This window comes from Xiphias gladius, chromosome 15 (genome assembly GCF_016859285.1).
Source record: "Xiphias gladius isolate SHS-SW01 ecotype Sanya breed wild chromosome 15, ASM1685928v1, whole genome shotgun sequence".
In the NCBI taxonomy this organism is placed as follows: domain Eukaryota; kingdom Metazoa; phylum Chordata; class Actinopteri; order Istiophoriformes; family Xiphiidae; genus Xiphias; species Xiphias gladius.
The window spans coordinates 3,169,628-3,187,604 of record NC_053414.1 but is presented as its reverse complement, the minus strand read 5'-3'; the positions used below and the strand labels follow the sequence as shown (position 1 = coordinate 3,187,604).

At 43.1% G+C, this 17,977-nt stretch overlaps 1 protein-coding gene across 2 annotated transcripts in view; it reads left to right on the top strand.

Moving 5' to 3' along the window:
* Positions 1 to 17,761, top strand: part of LOC120799784 (nidogen-1-like) — a 41,169-nt gene extending 23,408 nt beyond the window's left edge. The window contains exons 9-20 of one of the 2 annotated variants that reach the window (XM_040145146.1): positions 710 to 847; positions 1,082 to 1,210; positions 2,236 to 2,379; positions 5,194 to 5,322; positions 7,885 to 8,127; positions 8,256 to 8,428; positions 9,839 to 9,965; positions 10,549 to 10,720; positions 10,875 to 11,032; positions 11,119 to 11,242; positions 11,710 to 11,822; positions 14,425 to 17,761. In XM_040145146.1, coding sequence (XP_040001080.1) covers positions 710 to 847; positions 1,082 to 1,210; positions 2,236 to 2,379; positions 5,194 to 5,322; positions 7,885 to 8,127; positions 8,256 to 8,428; positions 9,839 to 9,965; positions 10,549 to 10,720; positions 10,875 to 11,032; positions 11,119 to 11,242; positions 11,710 to 11,822; positions 14,425 to 14,543 — 1,769 coding nt within the window. In that variant the 3' untranslated portion in view covers positions 14,544 to 17,761. The remainder of the gene's footprint in view (positions 1 to 709; positions 848 to 1,081; positions 1,211 to 2,235; positions 2,380 to 5,193; positions 5,323 to 7,884; positions 8,128 to 8,255; positions 8,429 to 9,838; positions 9,966 to 10,548; positions 10,721 to 10,874; positions 11,033 to 11,118; positions 11,243 to 11,709; positions 11,823 to 14,424) is intronic. The other variant, XM_040145147.1, reaches the window with a different exon arrangement.
* The last annotated feature ends 216 nt before the right edge of the window (positions 17,762 to 17,977 follow it).

Here is a 17,977-nt window from a genome sequence, read left to right as displayed (position 1 = left end):
TTTTTAAGGCAAACAGGATCATGCTGTTTTATGTGACTTCCAGGCTCCCCAATACAAAACCAAAAAAAATCAGTTGAAAAGTGATTTTAATGAGTTTTAGATACATTCCCGAAAAAGTTCACAGGACAGTTTCGACCGATTGCAAATACAGGAAACATTTGGAAATGGGCCTAGCCAGCCTGAGAACTCGGCAGATGTCAGAGTACATACTTGTCACATTTAGGTCGTAAATCCACATCAGCACATCATGTTTTGTTTTTGGTAGATTCCAAGCAAGATCGCACATTCAAGAACATGCAGCTCCGTCCTCCCAAAATACTGGTTTAAGTTGTCATCCCAGCGAACTAAAGGAAATGAAGCCCAACTAGAAATGTTGGTCTTCACGGGTGGGACCTTTACCCCAAACCACAGAGGGAGAACATTAGGACTGATGGACTCATCATCTTCAGCCTTTTCCTCGTGTGTTATTCATCAGAGAGACTGACACAGAGTCAGGTCACTATTGTCACCAAGACCTGGTTTAACTTTTGATTTATGCGTGTGAACCTAAAAGAGACAAATCCTGAAAGGCATCAAAGGCAAGGCCCCCGTCCTGGTTCGGACAAAAGAAAACAGATGGCGTGTGTGGTTGCGCTCGTAGCCCTGGTTTGCCAGTTTCCTGCATATAAAAGGATTCTGACAGTGTTGCTGTGTTTATTTTTTCTGACAGGCAGTCTTCCAGAGCAGAATCCATGTTTCACCGGCCGACACGGCTGTGACATCAATGCTGTGTGCAGACCAGGTGAAGGCCTCCAGTTCACCTGCGAATGTGCTGCCGGTTTCGCTGGAGACGGACGCTATTGCCACGGTAACACAGCCTCACGCCTCAGTGTTTTACACATGAAATTCCTATGTAATTGAATCATGTCTGTTTTTGAATAACTTGTATAGTAAATAAATACATCACAAAAATGACAGAAAATGTCAAATGTGCAGCGGTGCAACCAGAATTCGTGTCAAACGTTCACAAAATATTTCCAGTAGATTATTGGAAATATTTTGGTCCAGTCTGAAAATATAGATATTGGCCTGTTATTGGCAGATACTGACGAGTGCAGGGAGACTCCTCAGGTCTGTGGATCCAACAGCGTCTGCAGTAATCAGCCCGGAACTTTCCGGTGTGAGTGTGTGACCGGCTTTGTGTTCGCCAGCGATGGAAAGACCTGCATCGGTAAGTTAAAGTGTGTGTGTGTGTATTGACAGCTGTGTGGGTGGGCGGGGTGTGTAGTTCCTGTGTGTGACTTTGTTTGAAGAGTCCCTTGTTGCACATACAGATGTTCTAAAAGCTGCCAAGAGACGGTAAAAAAAACAGACAGGACACAATAAAGGTTTTGTTCGACTGTGAAGTGGACTCGTTCCAGTGGAGACGGAACGTTTCAGTGTGATGTTCTTTGTTGAACACAGTCCTGAGTGAGGAAACGAAGGACCACTATGAAAACACAGACCTGAACCAGAACCACTCTTTGTGAAGCTGATTTGTCTCATCGATGGCGGCAGGTTGATATGTACCTTTCTCAATGACAGCAAAATGCAGCAGAGACTCCCAAACTGAGCTGAAATGAAACAGTGAAAATAAATTAGATTAATAACATGAATCAACTTTTTTCCCCTCTGGTTTCTGGGGGGCAAGGGGGGGCAGGCTGCCCACCCAAGTCAATGGCAGGGGAAACCCTGCTGCACCACTAAGAACTTTTTTACCAGTGTAAGGCCTCATCGTGCTTCAAACGGACCACATCTGAAGTCGTGTTTCTACCTGTCGTGAATGTCAACGATGGGAGACGTACCATGAGAGAGAAGCTCAAGCCCAACCTGCTTTCACACCTCCACAAACCTGGCCAATCACTGTGTAACGTGCGTTTTGGAAATGTTACAAAACTGTTGGATTAAATTCCCCCCTTTAAGGGGCCCAGCCCAAACAATCCAAAACAGCCCATATGGTCTTCAAAAAGTCTTAATGCATTGAATGCAACCGTCACATATCTATAGACGCTCTGAATCAGAAACCACTTGTCCAAAGTGGCTGAAGAACCTCCTGGTGCTGGATTTAAACATAATCCTCTGGTTCATGTTTTTCTTCAGCATCGTTATCTGCTCCAGATGCACGAGCGAACCCTTAAAGGTTCTTTTGTTAAAACTTGCCTACAGTAATGAAATGCTCCACTTGTGGCTCCCTGTGACCTCTGTCTGTCCCTGCAGAGGAGAACCGTCCGGTGGATCACTGTCAGAGAGGAAGTCACGACTGTGACGTTCCTGAGAGAGCTCTGTGCAGCTACACCGGAGGCTCGGCCCACGTCTGCTCCTGCCTGCCGGGCTATGTGGGTGACGGCCGGGTGTGTCGGGGTGAGTTCAAAGAGTTTACTTTATCAGCACTGTGTGTTGGCGTCTGCAAACCTTGAGCTGATCTTCAGTGTTTTGACTTGTGTCAGTATCAGCCAGAGAAGAATCATTCATGCGGTCTGTGTTGAAGGTCTGTACTGTACGGTATGTGTTTGAAGCAGCTGAACAAAGGTAACGTTTGAACTTCCTCTTTTGCTTGAAGAACGCCTTGAAACTTTTACTCTGTCTCCAACTCAAATGAATGTGAATCACAGTGAAAAAAGACGTGAGCTCACTAAACTCTCCCCAGATAAATACTAAAAATCGCAAATCTGCGACACGACATCTGAAAGCTCCACAATCTCTACTAAATATGACACCGCCGATCGTTGGGGGGTAAGGAAAGAAACTTCAGTGGGAAAACATGGAAGAAACGTCAGGGAGAGCAACGGGTGAGGGATTCCTCTTCCAAGACTGACAGACATGTAACAGATGTCGTCTACACAGAGCGGACGACAGGACCAGTGTGGAATTACGATACGGACAAACACAAGGACAGTTTTAAATATTTAGCGTAATAAGTTGGAGTGTGTCCCTCAGATTGTCAAGTGTTTGTATTCTGGACAAACATCAGACGTCTGGCATGTAAAGCAGCAAAGACATAGACACGATGAATCGGAGTTTCACAAGTGAACTGGCAGAGTTTGAGAGTTTTTCTCTCACGGAAACTTGAGAATCCGTTATGTGAGAATCTTCAGTGAAATACAAGTCAGCTCCTGGGCCCCGGGGACAGGAAATGCTTCCACCTGGACAGGAAATGCAGAACCCTGCCTTACAGCTGTGCAGCTAATCTCTTGTATATACATCTCCTCCTCCTCGTTTCTTCTTTTTTTTTTCTGCTTTTCAACTTTCGACTCAGGTCTGGAGAGTCTGTAATTTGAGGAATGTTCCTACAGCTCAGTTGGATCCGAGTCTGTGTGGACAGAAAACAGCAGGACGGGGGGACAAAACTGTCTTTACAAAACCTGCTCATTATGATGAGAGCTGGTGAAGTATTTTCAGAGTCTTACAGGACGTGAGGCTTAATGTGGTTTTAAAGAGGATTTTTACGTTGCCCGATCTGGCCCCAGGAATTCAACTGACTCTGGTCACCGGTGTCACTAACTTCACATTTGCCAAGATAGCTCTGCCAGTACTCAGAGTTCCTCAGCGGTGTGTCGCTGGGTGGGGGGAACCTGTTCAGAGTTTTAACTGGCTGAACTGTGGGCCTCTGCTTTTGGCTGTGCTTCCTTCAGACAGTCACCCAGCCACCAGGTTTGTCCTGAAAGTACAGTAAAGGTCATGGGGTTCATTCAAATCTGAAGGTTCGTCTTCTCTGGAGCAGGAATGTGCTGACGACATTTTATGGTAATCTGCCACTAAGATTGTGGGGTATCTCGACTCCCTGAGAGCAGTTCTAAATAGGCCAAACCAGGGTTAAAACAGAGTGAATATTGGACTTGGATTCATCAGGTGGACACAAACACAGCTCCAGATGGATGATCATGTTGCTCCGTGTCTGCTGGATGTGGAAGCAGGAAGCTGATTTCTAACACGTTGGCTATAAGTACTTTATACGTTGGGACATAGTGTTGGAGACACATCTGTCTGCTTGATTTGATGGATACGAAGAGGTGGTTCCCTTAAAATAAAGCAATGTCGACCTGTGACCTATCATTAATAGTTCCATATGTCTATGAGTTATGACTAAGTCGTCCGAGTCATAAAGGGATTATTTGGGTATTTTTAGAGGACTAAAGAAGAAGCTTTATCCTATAAGATTTGAAGACAAATCTGATTTTGTGCCGCAAATGTTTTCCTGTCCTGGTAATTGTCCCTTATATTAAACTTGTGACCCCTTGGGGGGTCCAGTCCCTCAGGTTTGGAACCAGTGATGCTGAGAGAGTAAACTGATTATAGAGGCTGATGCAGTGTGTCCTAAACCAGGGTCCTGACCCAAAGTTTGTGATGGACCTTTTCGCTGATGATACGCTGATTTGTATAATTATTTTTAATTAAAATTTTTTAGTGTTTGCGCTGAAGCAGTGTTAATGTCAGTTGGTCGTTTTCAATCGCTTTGGTCCAGATTGAAATATCTCAACTACTATTGGATGGATTGTCATGAAATTTGGTCCAGACATTCATGCTCGCCAGAGGGTGAATCCTACAGACTGCTCCTCTGACTTTTCCTCTGGTGTCAACATCAGGTCAACATTTCAATTTGTCCAGTGGTTTGGTTTATGATCAAAAACCTGCAAAACTAGTGACGCTCCCATCAGCCTCAGCTGTACTTCGTGTTTAGTGCTAATTAGCAAAGGTTAGCATGCTAACACACTAACCTAAGATGGTGAACATGATACCTGCTGAATATCAACATGTTAGCATACTGACATTAGCATTTAGCTCAAAGCACCACTGTTAATAACAGAGTTGCTAGCAAGACTGTAAGGTTCTATGATTCTAAATTAATTTTTCCTTTACGGTAGTTAACTGCGATGACGTGGGTTTTGGTCTGAAGATTAAAAAAAAGTTTATGAACCCCTGCTTTAATGACCTGACCTAAGTACTGTTTTTAAAATTTTTAAGTACTTTTAAAGGTACATTTTAAGTGGATTTCTATGGTGTCTGAGATTTTTTTTGGAGCCAGCACCTAGTGGCCATTAGTTGTACTGCATCAAAAAACACCAACCAGAGATGGTCGTTGGTGCATTACTACAAAACCTGCGGAGCCGATTCGTCCCTGCAGGTTCATCAGTGGTTTGTTTGTGTCTTCATCTTCGTTTCTCTGTGTCTGTCCAGACGTGGACGAGTGTCAGCAGGATCGATGCCACCGCGACGCCTTCTGCTTCAACACGCAGGGCTCCTACACCTGCCGGTGCCGTCCTGGTTTCCATGGCGACGGACTCCACTGCAGCCCAATGTCCACAGGTAGGTAGCCAACCTGCCCATACACCAGACGTCTCCATACCTGCTCAAATGATCTGCTTTGGGCTTTCGGGCGTTTAGGTTTCAGATGTGTGGGTGGCAGCTCGTTCAGACCTACGGTGGTTCTGCAGGCATTTCAGAGACAAATGGAAGCTGCGTAAACTCGGCAGAGTATAAACAGTCGGCTTTGTAAAATACTTCCGCGGAAGGTCGTACAGTGACGAGGTGACAGAGCAGAGTGGTGAAGGACGTTGGCGAAGTGATCAGAGTGCAAACAGATTTCATGTCAGACTCAACAAACACCTGATGACGCACAGCTGAGGTTCACGTTAGGGGCCTGCGTTCAGTCTGCAGCCTCAGATATGTTCAGGGTTATAAACTATGACCCAAAATCATGAGTTGACGCAGAATAACAAAAGAAAAGTTACCTGTCAGTCTCGTCCCGATCGGTCAGTGACAGAAAACGAAAACCTGTGGCGCAGTGTTGACATTGGAGACTTACATTTCATGTGTCAGGGATGCAAATTTTAAGCCGTTTCCTTAATCGATAGTCGACCACGTTAACAATCTACAGTCTGTTGATTTGTAACCAATTTATGAAACACAGTGGTCTTTTTCCACAATAAAACCGTTTTCTAATCGTAAATCCGCAAAATCAGAGTCAATTACGATGTCCTTTTCTTTTTTCATATTTGAGTTTATTTTTGCTGCTTATACTTTTACACTTTCACTTTTTTAAAACTGTTGTAGTGATATTTAAGTCAAAGCAGCTGAATACTCTTCCCTCTGGATCTGATTTGTTGTGTGCTGATTTGGGTTTTTCCGTGTCTGGTTTGCTGCTGTTGTTGTTGTTGTTGTTGTCGTCGTCTGTTGGTGGTTTGGCGTCGACCCAGAACTGACTGCTTCAGTTATTCCAGGTGTCAGGAGCTGAGAGCTGCGAGCTAATTACAGCTTCACTCCTCCGCACCAAAGTTTTGTCATATTTTCATCCTTTTTTATGACCTGCCTGGCTTCTGAGAGGCATCATTTAGTGTCCCCTGTCAAAACTTGTCACAGCGCATCTTACTGTAAGCAGCTCTGTTTCCTTTTGTCTCGAAGGTTTGTCTTTAATCTTCGCTCCTCTCTCAGGGGTCCTCTCGTCTTTTGTGGTTTTTCTTTGGCTGATTGTTGGGAGCAGACGTGGTAGTTTGAGAGCACTCTGCCGTCTGTCAGACAGGATTGTTATGGCTGGTTTTGAGGTTGGTCTCACAGATAGGTACCCTTGAGGATAAGAGTGTGAAGCGAGGGGAGGCTGCTCCAGATGTCACTGTGGCCCCTGGATGTGGCCTCCTGCTCATCTTTAATCTGCGGTTTTCCTCACAGCTCACACGCGTTTATCTGCACCTGCCGATAAAGTCAGTTTGTTCATGAGTGAGAAGATTTAAAATAAAGTTGAACAAAATTAGACCCGTCAGGAGCCGTGGCGCAGATTATTTTTTGGGTTGTTTTAAACAAGGTGTAGGTTGATAAAGAATTAAAACTGATCAAAGTTGAGCGTATGGAATTTAGTTTTCAGATTTTTTTAATATTTCTGATGATATAGTGCAGCAACCAATGATTATTTTATTGATGAACCGATTTATCTTCTGCTCAGTAAAGTGCTGAAAAGTGTTCTTGAAAATCCCAAGGCGATGTTTTCAAATGTGCTGTTTTGTTCGACCGACTCGCCGATACCCAAAGATCTTCAGTTTACTATAATGTAAAACAAGGAAATTCATCAAATCGTCACATTTGAAAAGCTGGAACCGGACAATATTTAGCGTTTTTTCTTTAAAAATTAATCGATTGTTAGAAATAGTTGCTGATTAATTTGCTAATCGATACGGTAAATTGATTAATTGAGTAATACTTTCAGCTCAGTTTGAACGTTGTGGAAAGAGAAGAAACAACAAATAAAATAAGGAAGAAATGGGAAAAAGGGAAAGACTTAACTCCATGTTTAATGCATGACACAAACTCTCGTAACAGAACAGGAACTGAAAAACTTTACTGAATAAAAATTGAATTCAAAGAAAAATCTTTAGTTCACGACCAGATATCTCTAACACGAATGACCACATTCCTGTCATCCTCTATGAAGTTAATGCTAGCATGCTAAGCATTAGCATGTTACACTAATAACCACTGATAACTAAATGATATCTCAGCATGGTGACATGCTAAAACATTAAAAAGCTAAATGTTCAGTGTTGCTAAGTTTAAACAGAGATAATGGCAGCATTCAAGTCGAGTGTTTCTTTTTTCTAAATAAAATAGAACCATGCTAATGTTTCCATGCCAAAAGCCTAATATGCTAAATGTTAGCATATTTTCATGCTAACTGTATGTATGTTAACATGCTAGATGTCACATCCAAGACAACAGCCGGCAAACATACGTTAGCTGGTAAAATTGTAGCTACAGCTTTGAAAGTCAACATTAAGGTCTGCGTCTAAAAAGGATTTTGTAGCAGAGATCTTCCTATTGCTGACAACAGCATTTAGATTCTGCAGATGTCTCACTCTGACTGCTATTTTGTGTCCTCAGAGCGGGAGAAGACCCAGTGTGAGCTTCAAAGAGAGAGCGCCCAGGCCTCCACCTCCTCTGGCTCCAGCTTCTTCACCTTCTTCCGCCCTCGGCCGCCCGTCGGGCAGTACGTCCCACAGTGTGACGAACACGGAGCCTACGAGCCCACGCAGTGCCACGCCAGCATCGGACAGTGCTGGTGTGTGGACGCCAACGGTCAGGAGATCCCCAACACCCGCACTGGACCCGGCAGCGCTCCTCTATGTGAGTCAGCTCTGTCCTCTACCAAACACCATGAAGCTAATTATTTATCATTGTACAGAAATATTGTCCACACTAAACTAAAATCTAACTCACATGAACGATTAATCAACAACATTCCTCTTACACAGGTATTAATCAGGTAGTGACTCCTCCTCCGGTGGGTCCGACGCCACGGCCCGACGTTCACCCCGTCGCTCCGGGAACGCACCTGCTGTTTGCTCAGAGCGGGAAAATCGAACACGTTCCCCTGGACGGATACAACATAAAGAAGGAGGACGCCAAACCTCTGCTGCACATCCCCGTAAGACTTTAACAGCATTAGATTAGATTTGTATTACAACCAAACATTACAAACAAGCAGATGACATGCAAACATACCTGCCAACGATGTTCCAAAACATATCGCCACACAGATTTCCTTCCTTCCAGGCAGAAAGTCAACTTGCTTCAGACAGACAATCCATGACAGTAGGCAAAGTGACACGCCAGGCTGAAAGTAAGACCTGGAAAACAATAAGATGCGTGTCACGAAGAAAATAATATGAATTTGTTAATGTCTTGCATAACACACGTAAATGAGAAATGCTAGCTGAAGTTTAGCTATCGTCAGTTCAGATTCTGAGTACTGATCCCAGTTTTTACCAAATCCTGGAACAGATTCTTGTTATTTATTTAAGAAAATAAACCAAAGCAAGTGAAAAAAGAATTCTGGTGTTTAGCAGGCATAATGTTGACCATGTTCACCATCTTAGTTTAGCGGGTTAGCATGCTAAACTCAAAGTGCAGCTGGACGTCCAAAACCAAATTTCGTGACAATATTTTCAGACTGGACCAAAATGGTGGACACAGGAACATGGCTAATAAACAGTCTAAGCTTATCAGCACATTCATATGGCAGGTCTCATTAACCAATCCTACTTTGGAATTTCTTCTCTACCGATGCAGCTATGCTAGCCTTCAGTCTTTGTGCTAAGATAGGCTGAACTAGGCTGTCATGCTGTTGATGGCCTTTTAAGGAGCCCGTGGATGAGTGTGGTGAAAAGTAGGCAGCCTCACCTGGTTTGTTATATTAACACTTCCGCACACTGCTTCTCGGTGTCATGATGATCTGACCGACACGGCTCAGCTCGCTAGTGTCCTCTCAATTTGAATTGATCAGCTTTGTTTTATCATAGGTCAGTAGGGCAGCAATAGGCCAAGGTGATAGTGAATTTTTAAGTTTACTTCAAACGCTCTGATGCATTTATAGACTGTAAATTGTGAATTCAAACAGCCATTTTTTCCCCATAAATGTGCGAATTTTGAATAAAAAGTCACAGCCCTAGGGTAAATGCTGAGATCTTGGAACATGGTGACATGATCCTTTAGTGTAACCACAGACGGCCAGATTTGGTCCTCATAAGTAAAGACGGTGAATAACACGGCGTCAATATTCGTCATGAATCTAGTTAAATCCCTTCATGGGGTTCCAGCCTCCACTGAAACAATCCTCTACTTGTTCTTCAGTATCAGAACCCTATTCTTCTCTTTTACCAAGTCCTTCAGTCGTACAGCAGCGTTAATGTGCTGCAAATGAAAACAGAGCTCTCCGTCACTGTCGGCGTCTTCCAGCCAGATGGGTCGCTGACCCTCTGCCACTTCAGACAGAAGACTCTTTGAAAATGTCTCCAGATGAATGAAAACCTCTGTCTCCTCCCGTGTTTTCTCTCAGGACCGGGTGGTGATTGCCGTGGCCTACGACTGTGTGGACAAGATGGTTTACTGGACCGACATCACCGGGCCGACGATCAGCAAGGCCAGTTTGAGCGGAGGAGACATCGTCCCAGTCGTCACTAAAGGTACAACCGATGTCACCGCTTGAGAAATGCACCGTCACCACGGCAGCAAACGAAGATCGGGGAAATGTGCACCGCAGGCAAAGTTTAGTTCCCGTTGATAACATCTAGTCTGTAACCGGCCGTGATCGCGCGTCAACGCAAATGCAGCAAGTACTTTTTGACTGCGTCAACATCAGGTAGTGATGGAAAACTCCACCTAACATTTTTCACTTTGGAAGTGGTTGTCAGATGGTAAACTAACTTTTGCTGTGCATGAAAATTAGAAATCTGACACCTACCATACGGAGACAGTACATTAATTACCAAGTGTAAATTAGGACAAAATCTAGATATATTAAATTGCTGAACAAAAAAGGAGCAGTTGGTGCCGCAGGTCGTACAGTTTATTGCAGTGTTTTTCGCTTTGTTTTGCTGGAAAGTTACCAGGATGAACCCAGACAGTGTCCTGCTGAGCTAATGAGCACAATTCCGAAAATGCTGGATTGAGAAATGCAACGCGTTATCCTCAGAAGTTAATTAAAAATCAAGTCAGTGATTGTCAATCGAGGAATTTGAGCGTGTGTACCGAACCTTCCGTCTTCAGAGCTGCAGAGTCCCGAGGGCATCGCCGTGGACCACGTTTCCCGTCTCCTCTTCTGGACCGACTCCATGCGAGACACCGTGGAGGTCTCCAAGCTGGACGGCAGCCAGCGTCGAGTCCTGTTTGACACCGACCTGGTCAACCCTCGACCCATCGTCACCAACCCAGCATACGGGTGAGCCATACAGAAATTGGCTCGATGAAACCGATCAGCTTACATGTTTCAGAGCAACAGGATTTCTCTGAGCAGCAGTAGTAGTAACAGTAGTGTTGAAATGAGTACTAGTAGTAGCAATTTGTTCTTACTGGTTTGGGTCTGTCGGTTTCAGGCAGCTGTACTGGGCAGACTGGAACAGAGACGGGCCTAAAATTGAGATGTCCAACATGGACGGGACAGCGCGGACCGTCCTGGTGAAAGACGACCTGGGGCTTCCCAACGGTCTGACCTTTGACCCTGACAACCAGCTGCTGTGCTGGGCCGACGCAGGTGAGGAAACGGCCTCAGATCCATCTAGAATACCACCTTCTTTGAGAGCCACTGTAAGTCAGGAGGATTTCTTGATTGGTCTGCAGGAACTCGTAAGGTCGAGTGCATGGACCCTCACCGGCAGGTGAGGAGGCAGATCGTTGACGGGATCCAGTATCCCTTCGCTCTCGTCTCGTTTGGAAGGAACCTCTATTACACCGACTGGAGGAGGTACGCTCATCAACATACTCAAGAGGTTTTTAGCAGTAGTAATGGTTTCAATACGCCATCAGTCTGGAAGATTTACACGCTTAATTTGTTCCAGAAACAAAGGGATCTTCCGTTAATTCTCTGCTGGCACTTCTCTTTTTCCTTGAACCTGAACAGCTAAGTAATTTGCAGGTTTTAGGAAAATTCAAGCATGATTAATTTCCAAGTGTGTCACCCCACAGCAACAGTGAAACTCTCCAAAACTTTCAGTCACGTTTCCATCGACCGGCTCAAAGACTGAGTGGATTTTAAATAAACAGTATGACTGTGCTGTAAACGCTGCTATTTTGGGCCCCGTTGTTTGACTGGAACTGTCATACAAGAGTCTTAAATGTGTTTGATCAACGTCTAATGAACACCGCTCTTAAACTTCACTGTGTGGTCTCTGTTAAATGTTTACACGATTTACATTTTGGGTTACTTTACAGGGAGGCGGTGGTCGCCGTGGACCGTCACTCGGAGAAGGAGACGGAAGAGTTTCTGCCGCAGAAACGCTCTCGGCTGTACGGCATCACCACGACACCCACACAGTGTCCACAAGGTACAACTCATTTCGGTTAAGCCTTCAGTCAGTCCAATCAAAGAACAAGAAATAATAAAGGAATCAAGGAAATATAGAAAGGGATGAACAATAAGAACAACACGTGTGGAAGGAGCCTCGTAAAGCTTCGTAAAGTTTAAAGGGATAGTTCGTAATTTTGGGAGATGTGCTTAGTCACTTTCTTTCTGTGAGTGAGATAAGGATTGAAAATAAAGTGCAGCGCTGGAGTCGAGCTGTGCTTAGCTTAGCTTAGCATAAAGGCTGAAAGGAGGGGTAAACAGCTATTTCAAAAACACACCCAACTGATTAACATGTCGTATCTCGTTCGTTTAATCGGTACAGAAACAGAAATGTTAAATACGACAGTTTGTTTCTTAACAAACGCCAGTGTATCCATCCACCCAGTTCTTCTGTGCTCAGACTGCCAGATACAATCAAGTAGGCCTGTTCAGTAATACATACATGACTCCAGGTCACATTAACTGATTAATTATTTTACTAGGAATTTTTTTGTTATGTACGGCTGGGAAGTGCCGAGAAAAATGTGACATAAATGTCAGAAAACTCATCGATAAACAAACGTAATAAATAACTGTAGGCGTGGTCAGATTACGTTTCCGTGCACTCGGCCCCGAAAACGGATGTGACGTCAAGTTTCCGATGTGGGTGCTAAAAAAACATCGACCAGAGCGATCAGACAGTAACCGGTGTGTGTTAAGGACAGTACAGTTTCTAGTGCGGCTGTGCTATAACGTACTAAATAAAGGGATAGAACACAATGCACCAGTGCAGCAGTGTCTCTATTGGCCAAACAAGCACATCTGCTCGCTCAGAGAAACAAAGGTGAACTGTGACCTGTGAATCTGCCGACACAGGAAATGCAAACTTCAATCTGTCCGTAGATCGGGCTTCAACAGAAATGAACGGGAGGTGGAGTCAATGTTAATAAATCGGAAATATAATGTGACCGCGCCTTCATTGTTCGGTATGAGCGTGAAAAAGGCATTACCTAGCTTTAAAAGTCCTAAAATTTATTTCAGCGAACAGTGTAAATGCGGATTTGGGTGAACTTGCCCTTCAACACTGGGGCTGTACATGTTCTCCACAGCTCTGAAGAGCCTTGATCAGAGCAGAGCAGTTTAATGCAGTGGGAGCACAGATGTGCTCACTGAGCGTAGTAATTGATTCCAGACTCATATAGCATGAGGGTGGATATAGGCGTGGGAACTCCGGAGCGAAGTGACCTCAGGGAAACCAGCTGTGGATGTGGAGACTCACAGCTGGCTCCGAGTCCCGAACTATACGGCGGGCAGCGATGAGAAACGGTCTGCGTCCAGCTGCTGGTTTCTCTGTAACACTAGCGGGTTGACGAGTTTCAGCCACCAGTGATGAACTGTTCCTCCACCTCCTAAAGCCGCAGCCACACTAAACATTTCTGCTCTTCTTGGCAACATGTTTAGTGGTCACTTTTGTTCTGTTTTCATGTTTTTACAGTGCGTCATCAGTGGTCCGATCTATTAACAGAGACATTCAGTGTAGGCGATAGCGTTGTGGGGAGTCTTCACTCCTGGGCTTTTTGGAGAGTTTTATTCGAAGCCAAAGCTTCTCTTTTCTGGGAGTCTGGTGAAATCTAGAAGCTGCTGTTAAACTCTGCTTCGGGCCCCTATTTGTCAAACATGTTATGATAACAGTTTTTACTAAAAGTAAAAAGTCACGTCGTTAAATGTCGTTTTCTTTGACCATCAATATAAAACCCTCAAAATAATTCTATTTACAGTCCTTTAAGTCCAAGAAAAGCAACGAATCCTCACGTTTGACAACCAGACCATCAAATGTTTGATATTTTTTCTTGAAAAATTACATTAAGGGTGAATTGATTATCAAAACAGTTGCCAATTGTTTTGTTGTTTTTTTTTCAATTTACTAACATTAAGTAAGATTTAGCATTAGAGCTCCAACAATTGGTGAATGAATCGGCAACTATTTTGATAATCAAATAATCGTTTTTTATTTTATAAGCAAAAATGCCAAACAGTTGCTGGTTCCAGTTCTTCTCATGTATCATTGTAAACTAAATATCTTTGGGTTTTGGACTGTCGGTCAGACAAAACTAGACATCTGAAGACCTCCCCTCGGGCTCTTGTAGGAGGGCATTTTTCACTCTTCTCCTGACAAAGTGATTAATCCGTCAATCAGGAAAATAATCCTTATTTGGAGCCGTATTCAGCATCTCTGTTCGTTAGCAGCTAACGTGCACACAGTAATCATCATAACTGAAAACAGGAAAAACACATTCATTACTCTGAAAACCAGTCGGTTGCTTTGGAAAACAGTTGCCATGAATTGTCCTTAACATGCTTGAGCTGTGTAAACCTTTTTTTTTTTTTTTTTTTTTTAGAAATGATTATTATAATTTAATTCTATCCGTTATTTATCCTTTATATCGACTGTGTTCTTGTGAAAGGTGGTGGAATACAACAACAAAAACCTTCGACGATCGAGCTAGAGCAGCTTTCTCACCGATGATTTGATTTACCTCATTTGAAGGGGCAGCCTTGGTATTAACGACCTCCCAACATTGTTCGCTTCTCTTCTCCGCCAGCTTACAACTACTGCTCCAACAACGGGGGCTGTTCTCACCTGTGTCTGCCGCGGCTCGGCGGGTTCACCTGCCGCTGCCCGGACGCCGCCGACGGTCGATGTGAGGAGAGCGACCTGTGAGTCTACAGACCGACGATGAGACTGCCGCTGCTGAGAGAGAAGAAAAAAACCCAAAACACACTAAACTGAATTTTGGTGTTTTCTAGTTTTCTTACTTGAATTGAACAGTCGTACGATCATTTTTAGAGTCGAGAGATTTATTTGTTTTCGGCCTTTGAAAGCTGCTCAGACCTCACTGTATTTATGCTCTCACTCTTCAGGTGAGAAAATTAGCTTTCGTCCTGTTACTGTCGCATTCAGATTTGGTTTCCGATCTTTCTTCGCAGCATGTGTTTGTAATTTGACTCCTGGTTGAAGAGTTTCATTCCAAAATGAGAAAAAAGTGACTAAATCTGACACAAATACGGGGATTTTTTTTAAAGAAAAGACATTAAGTAACCGAAAACACGTGATCATTATTTGAAAAGGTACTTAATGATGAACTTCAGGTTGTGTTTACAGTATTTTTAATGTAAAACTCTTAATGCTTTCTCAAGGTTGTGGTTTGAACGTTAAGTGCGAGAAACAATCAGCTTTAATCCTAGTTTCAGATAAAAACCACTTATCAATACGTTGTGCGCAGTTAAAAATGAAGAATCTCACCAGGGTTTCCTGACCGGACGAGAACTCCATCTCATGTCACGTTGACAGTTTTGAGTTCTTGAATTTCACCCGACAAACACCACTTGAAGCCAGAGGTTTGTTTTCCAAGAAGTAATATTACGAGACGCTGGGCAGGAATCACGAGATTTTGTCATTCACCGAAAAACGGACGACATCCTGTAACGTATGTCAGCTACGGCTCAGCAAAGGCTGAGCGATCAGATCTGCTTCTAAATGACTGGCTGACAGCGGATTTGTCTTTGAGTAACAAATTTTCAAGTCACTCTGACTCATGATTAGTGAGTTAGAGCCATTTGAATTCATCCTGTTGCTGTAACCTCACCGCTGATCCCACAGTCACCAAAGCTCGCTCGCAACTGCACAATGTGCTCAAGAGTTTGGACCGATTGTCACAAATTCCACGCTTGCAGGAAATTGGCAGCAAACCCGTTTGGAACAACAAATGAATTATTTTAATTATTTTCTGCCGTTGGACCACTAGTGGCACCACTGTGAACCAGTGACAGATCCTGGGGTGGTGTAAGAGTTTAGTAGGGGGCTAAAAAAACTTTAATATTTACAAGATTTATTCTATTGTTTGTGCTAAAACTCACAGTGTATTTTTTTTTATATGAACTTGTAAATAACTACCTGATATGTAGACGGTATTCTGATTTTTTTTTTGTAATGGTGCTGATGTAAGCCTGAGATCTACCTGACGGTGGTGGTGGTGGTGATGATAACCGCGAAGGTGCATGCAGGTTGTGTCTAGAGATGAAGTTCGCGTTTGTTGCGTTGTAGCTCCGGCATGCACGTCTCACGTAAACATCATGTTACAATCAAGACTTACGCAGTGATGGTTTAGTGTCGGTCACTGATGTAAGTCGACATTTTCATCAAAAAATAAAAAGGAAGGAAACAACTGTTTTCACAGACATGGTTGTTATCCTCAAATGTGGAAATCTATCGCTGCAGTTGTGTAAATCAATTTAATCAGACTGTTTTGAATGACATTTTTCAGCCGTTATGAAAATGACCACGAAAAAAAGGCATTATTTCTTTTTAATTAGAAATCTCAATCTCAATTTCAAATGCAATTTTATTTTTCAAGTTTAGGATGGTCATCTCTTTTCTTGGTAAAAATTTAAATTGGATTTTAACATTTTTTTAATTTCAATGGCTCATTTGCACACACATGGAATATTAAATCCCAGTTTGATTAAATTGTTTCATTTTAATATGGCCAGACTTCCATACTATTCTACCTGCTGCTGCACAATATGTCAGAAAATTCACTCCGTTGTACAGTGAAGTTGTCTGTTTCACAGCTTTATTTTTTGATATAAACTAAAAATGGCAATTTGAGCCTCACCAGCACTGGATTTCGAAGCTGATATAAATATTTGAGAGCATTTAAAATATGATCAGTCAATAATTGTTGTTCTAATGTTTTGTTTTTTTTCACATAAACCATCCTGTGTGCACCAGAGTGTTTCATGTGATCTAATAACTACACCCTTCACACAAGAGAATATTTCCAATTGTTTTACTGTCATTAGCTGTATGAATATATATATAGATATAGACATATCACCTCGGACTTAAACAGAAAGACATGATTGCTTTGCTTAACAGTCGTCAAGATACATTATCTCAAGAGGCCTCATCAAATGTGTTGAAGGACGATGTTTCTGTCAGAAAACTTTCAATTTTTCGCCTGTGCCTGCCACTTCATGGCCTCTGTAACTGCTTACTCATGGGGCTGCGGTTTTTGTTTGTGTCACACACCTTGCGAAACAAGTAAAAATGGTCTTAAACTGGAGTGAATGTGTTTTACAGCAGCAGGAGAAAAGTCTGGACTGGAATCACAGGTTTTAACGCATCAAATGTAAAAGCAATGATTTAGACCTGCAAGTGTTAATCAATCAACAGAAAGTAATCAGCAAATATTTGATGATCAATTAATTATTTGTCATGTTTTAAGGCAAAATTTCAAAATATTAGCTATTAGCTAGTTTCCCCAAATATAAGAATCCTATGTTTTTCTTTGTCACACATGATAGTAAATATTTTTGTTCATTTATTTTTTTTTTATAGAGGAAACAATGAATCGATGAATCAAAATGCTCGTTAGCCGCAGCTCTGTAATGATTAGGTGACAGGCACAGCACTGGGCTCAGTGGGTCGTCGGTGAAGTGAGGAGCAGGTGAGTGTAACGTTGGCTTCTTAGGGAAACTCAGCTCAGGTTTTTTTGTTAACTGAAAACCCATCAGGGAGGATCGGCCCAGCAGGACTGCACAACAGACGACAGCAACACGACGCTGACTGTGGCAAATACTGAGTGAAACTGCCAGGACGTTCATTGTTTTTTAAACGACTTGTTGAGGGGTGTCAGACAAAATGTTGTGCCTTGTGGAAAAAGCCCTTTCGTGTAAATTCTTCACATCCTGCAGCGGCAGTAATTATTAAAAAGCGAAACGAAACATGGTTTGTCAGAGTTGTGCTGCCCTGCTGACTGGTTTTATGTGCATCATGTCCGGTCTGTGACACGATGCACTGTATGTCTGTTCTGAACACCAGCCAAACAGGGAACATTAACAGCCTGTACAGCCTCAATAAAACCTTTTTTAAATACACGAGTCTGTTGTGTCTGTTGCGTCTGCTCTGCAGGGTCAGAGGAGACACTTTTAATTCTGATGCTATTTAAAGGAAACGTGCCTATTTCACAGACTAACCCCCTGTAGCCTTGAAAGGTGGCCCCGGGCTGGCTCCGGCACGGAGGACAGCCAGCAGGTACAGCGGATTCCAACGGAGGGACAGAGTCAAGGAAAGAAACAAACCTCTCCTCCCTG